General features: G+C 38.3%; 1 protein-coding gene across 1 annotated transcript; it reads left to right on the forward strand.

The window, feature by feature from the left end:
• Window positions 1-243: 243 nt before the first annotated feature.
• LOC146131915 (cornifelin homolog B-like) lies at window positions 244-6,309 on the forward strand. Its single transcript, XM_083396462.1, has 4 exons — window positions 244-403; window positions 3,263-3,427; window positions 3,980-4,137; window positions 4,761-6,309. Exons 2-4 carry the CDS (start codon window positions 3,265-3,267, stop codon window positions 4,863-4,865), a joined length of 426 nt encoding a protein of 141 aa, XP_083252588.1. The 5' UTR covers window positions 244-403; window positions 3,263-3,264; the 3' UTR covers window positions 4,866-6,309.
• Window positions 6,310-6,921: the final 612 nt, after the last annotated feature.

Below are 6,921 nucleotides of genomic sequence, written 5' to 3' on the forward strand. Positions count from 1 at the left end.
TATACCCTCAGTACAGTAATGACGTCACTTTTATAGCATTACGTCATCCAATTTTGCCGCGTGCCGCAAAGAAGGGCTGCAGCCATTTTTAGTTTGCAAACCAGAATCGATTTAAAAAAGGCGGTAAAGTAATAGCTTCTCCATTTTTTAAAGCAGGAAAAAATGTGTCCGCCCTAAGCTGTTTCGGCTTGTTGTAGGTGGACGAAATGCGTTGGGAATCCTACGTTGTTATTTGCATAGATCCATGAATATTTTATACGGCGACGCTCTCGTTCACTCACACTTTAAATATTTATGCGCAGGTGGAATTTTTGTGAGTGTTTAAGCAAACTTGTTGCATTCGACGTCGTGTTTTTGCAATTTTGCACGTGCTTTGAAGAAAAGAAACGGAAATAAATCACAGGTAACTAATTAGTTCGACATCGAAAAAAAATAAAAAAATAAATTGAAGAAAGTTTATTTTGATTTTCTGTTGTTGGCATAACATATCTTCTTGTTTAATGACGGTGTATATGTTATGACTTATGACATCGTTAATATTTTCTGTATATTAGCCTTGAGATAAATTGTCTACTAACAAAGTCAAGTATCGAAATAGCGTTTTAAAACGGAAGAAGTTTTTTCATGGGGAAATATTCTATTTCAACTGTTGTTTCTTATATTCAGTGCACTACATTTTTGGATATTTAAATTTTAAAACACTTCTAAAACTTTACATTGGCGGAATTGGGTTCTATGACCGTGGGGTGTAAACATGCGGTTTGCGTTATTGGTGCGACCCGTAGGGATGCTCAAAGTAGAATATCGAATCCTTGGATTCGAATCCAGATGGGATTCGAATCCAATTCTGCCATTTATTTCGGGTAATTGGAACCGATATAATTTAATGTTTTACCGCGGATTGTTGCGCCTAATTGCACAAACGTGTGTGGTAAGTTGGCCTTTCGCCGAGGCGGCCAATTTATAGTGCTTGCTTTAAATGTAACCAGTGTCAGCGTTATTTCGGGCGACCAATTACCGCGTCTCGCGATAACGTTCGTCTAATAATTAAGTGTCAATCAAGCATTATTGGGAGAGCGGCTAACGTGTAATGTCTGGTGTGGAGTTCGCAATTTCCCTAAATGCGTTAAGTTGCAAAAGTAACATAGCGTTGCAAAACGTGCTGGCCTCCACCAAATGTGCTATGGGGTTACTTAAGGTCAACTTTAGGCCAATATTCAGGGAAGTTATGCAGTTATGCACAACGTAATTGTCAAGAATTCGTTATGTCAATATTAACTTTGTATTCTTTGCAGTACATTATTTGACTGCATAGCAGATCATGTTAGTCAAAAAAGAAGCAATAAGACTTAACAATGCTTTCAAAATCAGGACCGAATTGCTTAAGACTTCTATGTGCAGTGTTGCATTTGCTCACTTTTGGCAAAAATATAAGTTTTGGACACAACCTGTACAGTTGACATATTACAGTTTACAGAACGGACGGCTTCAGATGACAGAACTTTGTTAAGAATGTTAAACATATGAGAGTTTTTTTATTATAATGTACTTGTTAGAAAATTGTTTGGGCGATTTATTGCTATGATTGTGGGCCCTGTAGGGTAGATTAAGATTAATCCCTTCCCCAAGCAAAATCGAGGTTAAATAATTTAATAAAAATATACTAGGATTCGCTATTCTGGATTCGTTATTCTAGATTCGAAACCTATTATTCTAGAATACCTTGGGATTCTACTTTGAACATCCCTAGCGACCCGCTGGTTTACTCGGTTATCGCATGCGGCCCTAACTGCGACTTGAGTGTGACACCTGTGTAGTTTAGCTCAATGGACGGCAACCGTCGGTCCGTGAGGAGTTCGTCACCGGTCCGTAGCAGGGTTGCCAGATTCAAATTTGGATTTGAAGACAAACATGAAATAAGTCAAAATTAAAATTAAATTTAGTTTTCTATTCAAAACACATTAACTTTCGTTTAAACATACTCCATGGTTGATTGATATAATAAAAATCTCTATTAGCATTAAGCACTCGTGAGGTTCAAAATAAACCAGTGTGCAGTGGCCCTATGAATTGCATTGCAAAATGATTTATTATTTTGATATTCAGGTAGGAAGGTTTTTGAAACAAACGTATACATTTTAATTGGTTCATTGAAAAAAAGTTGTAATACATTAACTTTACTGAACATTTGTTGTTTTTCAAAGCCGGTCCGCGGAAAAATTTTAGTCTCAAACCGGTCCGTAGGGCCAAAAAGGTCGCCGACCCCTGGTTTAGCTGACATCTGAACACGTTAAATAAAAGGCCGCGTTCAAATTAATAACAAAAATCCCTGGTAGATTTTTTATCCACCCAAGTACTAAGCGTAAACGGCGAACCTTTGGCGAACCAATTTTATTTGTGCACTTGTAGTGAGCTAACAAACATAAGGCATCATCGACAAAAATAAGATTGAACTTAATTAGTACGAGCAACGTTTTTGTATTTATCCCACAGTTTTTTTCAAATTTCCAAAAAATCCTAATCAATCTCAAGTTATTTAACCATATGAACTACTGCAGTCGGCTACCTAAACAAATTAAACGGAGACATAATTTCTGGCCACGACTCATAGGTTAGGAAACACTGTCTCAAGCCAGGATCACTGAACTACGGCCATCAGGCGAAATCCCGCCCAAGTCGTTTAGTACGACCCACGGCATATGTTTTTATTGGAGACAAAGTACAGTGGAAATGTTGTCGAATGCTTTCAAAAATAATTTTTAATTGACATTTTTAACTGTGCAATGAAACCTGAACACACATATGTGTGTTTACAACTGAAATCTAGCCCTTCTGAAGCTGATTTTTGACCAACGATTACGGCTTACATATCATTAGTATACCGAAAGCCATTGCAGACTCTTCACCGAATCTGTCCATCAATGATGCAGGCAGGGCAAGCCGGGACCGTCGCTATACCAACTGAGTTATGCATGACTTTCGGTATACATTTTTAACTGTACAAGAATTTTATAAAGGCACACTACAGTTGTTAAATAATTAAGTTGAAAAGGTTTAACATTTTTTTTATTCGGCCCGCGATGGTCAGGAGTTACAGTTATCGACCCCTTAATGAGTTCGGTTAGCCCTGTCTTAAGGGAACGGCCATGTTGACTTTTTTCCTGCTTTTTGATTCGCTTCTCTGTCTGTTCTAAATTTGCTATTTTTGCTTTCTTGCCTTTTTCTTTTTTCTCTCTAACCCTCCTCTCTCGTTTGTGCGCAGATATGGCTCAGCAGCAAGTCCAGTATAATGCCGGTTACCAGCCGGCTCCCCAAGTGGTCGTCCAGCAGCCGACGTCGACGGTGACCACGGTTGTGACCCAGCAGCCGGCCGGAATGCAGGGGTGGAACTCTGGAATGTGCGACTGCTTCGCCGACGTTAAAAGCTGTAGGTTGAGTCAAGCTGTGTGTTATAGAACTTTGGACCAACAGGAATGCCTGTTCATACATAAGGTTCTTAAAGTCTGAAGATTGACGTTAGAAATGTAACGTGGATCTAGGGGCTGTAATAGGGAATACACGATAATATCGGATCGAAGTCGATACTCGACGCCTGGTGAAAAAAAAAAATAATAATCGTCAATTAGGAGGTCGCTCGATAAACGCACAAGCAAATTTTGGCCTAATAACCGGAAAACTTTTGTTTGAACGTTTCAATTTCATTTTTTTGCTTGTTTGAGATTTTACCTTTAGAACGCTGCTAGTGGGACAACCCGTCTGGTTAGCTTTTTTACTTAAATCTTCGTTTTAATTTACCAATTGCTTGCGTTTGTACAGGCTTGTGCGCCTTCTTCCTTTGTGGCTGTGTAGCTTCAAATTACAAAAAAAGTGAAGTGTGTTTTTCATGCAATGTATCGGCAATATGATCTTGAATTGTAAAGATGCTGTACCTTTTAGAACGCTTCTAGAGTTTTAATTTACTTTGCCTGCTTATGTACAGGCTTGTGCGCCTTCTTCTGTGGGAACTTCTACTACGCCACAATAGCGACAAGGATGGGTGAAAATTGTTGCGTGGGGTGCTCGGGATACGCACAGGGGTGCGTCCCAGGGGGGCACTTGGCCATGAGGTCCAGGTTCCGAGGAACCCACAATATTCAGGTATGTAAAAACTTGTTCAAGTTGCTAATAACCAAGACATCCGGCAATGTTCCGTGTTGTAATGACTTTTAGTTAATGACTTGACTTGACCTGGACTTATGTGATTTTATGAAGGACTTGACTGGGTATTAATTTTGGCATCACAAATGTTTGTTTTTTTCACTGCTTTTGAATGGCTTGACTTAGCTTAATCGTTTTGGTAAAATGACTTGACTTGATTTAAGTCTTTGAGACAAATAAAGTGAGTTAGACTTAAGTCATTGAGTCAAATGACTTGGGTTGAAATTTAACGTTTCATTTGATTTTTTTTTAAATTGAGCTACTTATTTCAAGTTTTGAACGTAAAGCGATTATATTGCTATATTGTTTTTTCTGGTAATTTTTAACAATTTTAATTGTTTATCGAATTATTATTATATTAGTAGTTTGACTTGGAGATGACTTACTAATAATAATGACTTGACTGGGACTTGACTTGGGCAACTGATGACTTGGACTGCCACTTGACTTTTGAAAAGACTAGACTTAGAATTAAGTTGTTTTGCAACTGACTTCAGTGGGAGTCCATCATGTCCAAATAACTTGTCTACAACACTTAAGTGACCACCTGTTTGTTTTGGCAGGGCTCTATTTGCGACGACTGCGTGGTGTCCACCTTCTGCTTGCCTTGCTCAATGTGCCAGCTTTCGCGTGAGATGGACCGTCTTGGCTACGGGCCAAACTGCTGAATTACGTCACAAAAACAGGCCCCCAAAAATCATTGGGCGCACTGCATAAACTCCCTTAACCCATTTGATCTAATACCACTGACTCGTATTTCTTGTTGTCTGCATATCGGGCGTTTTTTTAACGGCTGGTCTTTTTTTTAAAGCTTGTTTTTTTGCCTAATGAATAACACCTGTTTTTTGTAGTAGGGATGGTCTTTGGTTTTACAACATATCGTTTTCTGTCGGAATACTCAGTAACTTAAATCACATACGACAATTCGGAGCGCCTTCAGCTTTTGACAAGTTGTTTGGTTGTCATTTATCTGCCAAAATGATAAATTTGACGACTTTTTTACCCCTTCTTTTAAGAAATCTCCATTATCAAAGATTGCTTTTGATGTTGTGTATATCGGTTGAATGCTTCCTTTGAAGCACACACTAGTTTTTAGTGAAAAAAAACGCTAGGATTAGCTTGAATATACCTACTCATCAAACCACAAACTGCTTTTTTATTTTGCATTCAACCCTAATGATTATAATGTTGGCGAAATTCTTCGTTGTTGAAATGATTCGGGGATTCACGGCTCATGGTATTTCCAAGTTGCTCAAATGTTTCATACTGTTTACCTTTTTGTAACGAGCTAATTACATGTCCACACCAGGCGCTGGTTTAGGAGTTTCGTTTGGGGAGTCACGATATTTTTTTCGAGATGACCTCACAAAGTTACGTTAAAATGTGACGTCACATAGTTACCTAAGCATACCGCCATAAAAGTATAACCTTATATACACAACACAGTTCTTAGTTTTTTTTTAATCTCTTACTTTTTAATACTTTATATTTTTCTGAGGAATACTGGACAAATTAGGAAAAAATACCTATTAATGCAATAGGGAAATTTTCCATAGACTCAGGATTTTTGTTCATATCTATTGCATATCACCAAGATGCCGTCCTTAATTTAGCCACACACCTGTATATTGCTTTTTCGGAATAATTTCCGACTCATTACACCACCTAATAAAACTTACTGCTGTAACATAGGCAGGCTTTTTTCGATTTTACGTTACGAAGTTTCAGTCCGGCTGCCCTGGGTTAAATTTAACTTTGTCCGCTGGAGGAGGTAGGGCGGTAAATAGCGTGACCGTTGGGTAGCGGTAGAGAACACCGAGTTACCGTGGAAAAGTAAAATAGTTAAAGAGCTTGCTAGCTTCTTTGTTTCATATGTGACTTTGGCGGAATTACTTACCAGCAAAAATAATTTTCTGTGTTTTGGTAGCTTAACTCGATGACTTGATTTTAGTGGACTTAAGTCACTGGTTTCAAATGAGCTGACTTCATTTGAATTTTGGGCAAAATTACTTGACTTGACTTAAGTTATTTCAAAAAATGACTTCAATTGAAATTAATTGTTTTTATTAAGCACTTTATATGGTTGTATTACTTTCTTGGATTCGAAGCATTTTGTTTAGGGTAACTCAATTAAATTTGCGTTTGTAATAATTGATTTAGCTTACATATATCTAAACAAATCTACCGAAGTTTTGTGTGGCTTAGTATAAACTTCAGGTTTATTTGATCATAAGAATTCGGGCTGTATAGCTTGAATTGTAAATTATTGTTTTTTAGGGCGGTTAATTGTTTTCAACCCTACACAGCACATAATTGGCGAACAAACGCCATTTTAATTTCCACCGGCCAACCCGTAACAGTTCTGCAAACCTGATTTCTCAAAAAAAAAAAAAAAAAAAAAAAACGAAACCCGTTAAAGCTAACGAGTTGGTGCGCGGCCGAATTTTATTAAAGTTTAAATAGGCATGTGGCGTCGTAAAGCCAATCGCTGGTTACGAGTCGGAAACGGTCGTAACACGACGTCGCGGTCGCTATAAGTCGAAAAGCAAAGCCACACAACGGACAGTTTTGAAACTAGCTGAAACGACTGAAAACGACTTGTTTTGAAGAGGCCAACATTCGGCGGACAATGGCCGAGCAGCTCTGCGACGACTTTCAAATATTCCCAGGCCAATAAATTCATTTTATCGCCCGTGTGCTCGCATGTAAGGCATGTTGTTTACC

This window comes from Ascidiella aspersa, chromosome 9 (genome assembly GCF_963924565.1).
Source record: "Ascidiella aspersa chromosome 9, kaAscAspe10.2, whole genome shotgun sequence".
Taxonomy (NCBI): domain Eukaryota; kingdom Metazoa; phylum Chordata; class Ascidiacea; order Phlebobranchia; family Ascidiidae; genus Ascidiella; species Ascidiella aspersa.

Coding starts and splice junctions, on each gene's coding strand:
- LOC146131915 (XM_083396462.1), top strand. CDS start 3,265: ATGGCTCAGCAGCAAGTCCAGTATAATGCCGGTTACCAGCCGGCTCCC. Junction 3,428..3,979: donor CTTCGCCGACGTTAAAAGCT/GTAGGTTGAGTC, acceptor GCTTATGTACAG/GCTTGTGCGCCTTCTTCTGT. Junction 4,138..4,760: donor GAGGAACCCACAATATTCAG/GTATGTAAAAAC, acceptor TTGTTTTGGCAG/GGCTCTATTTGCGACGACTG.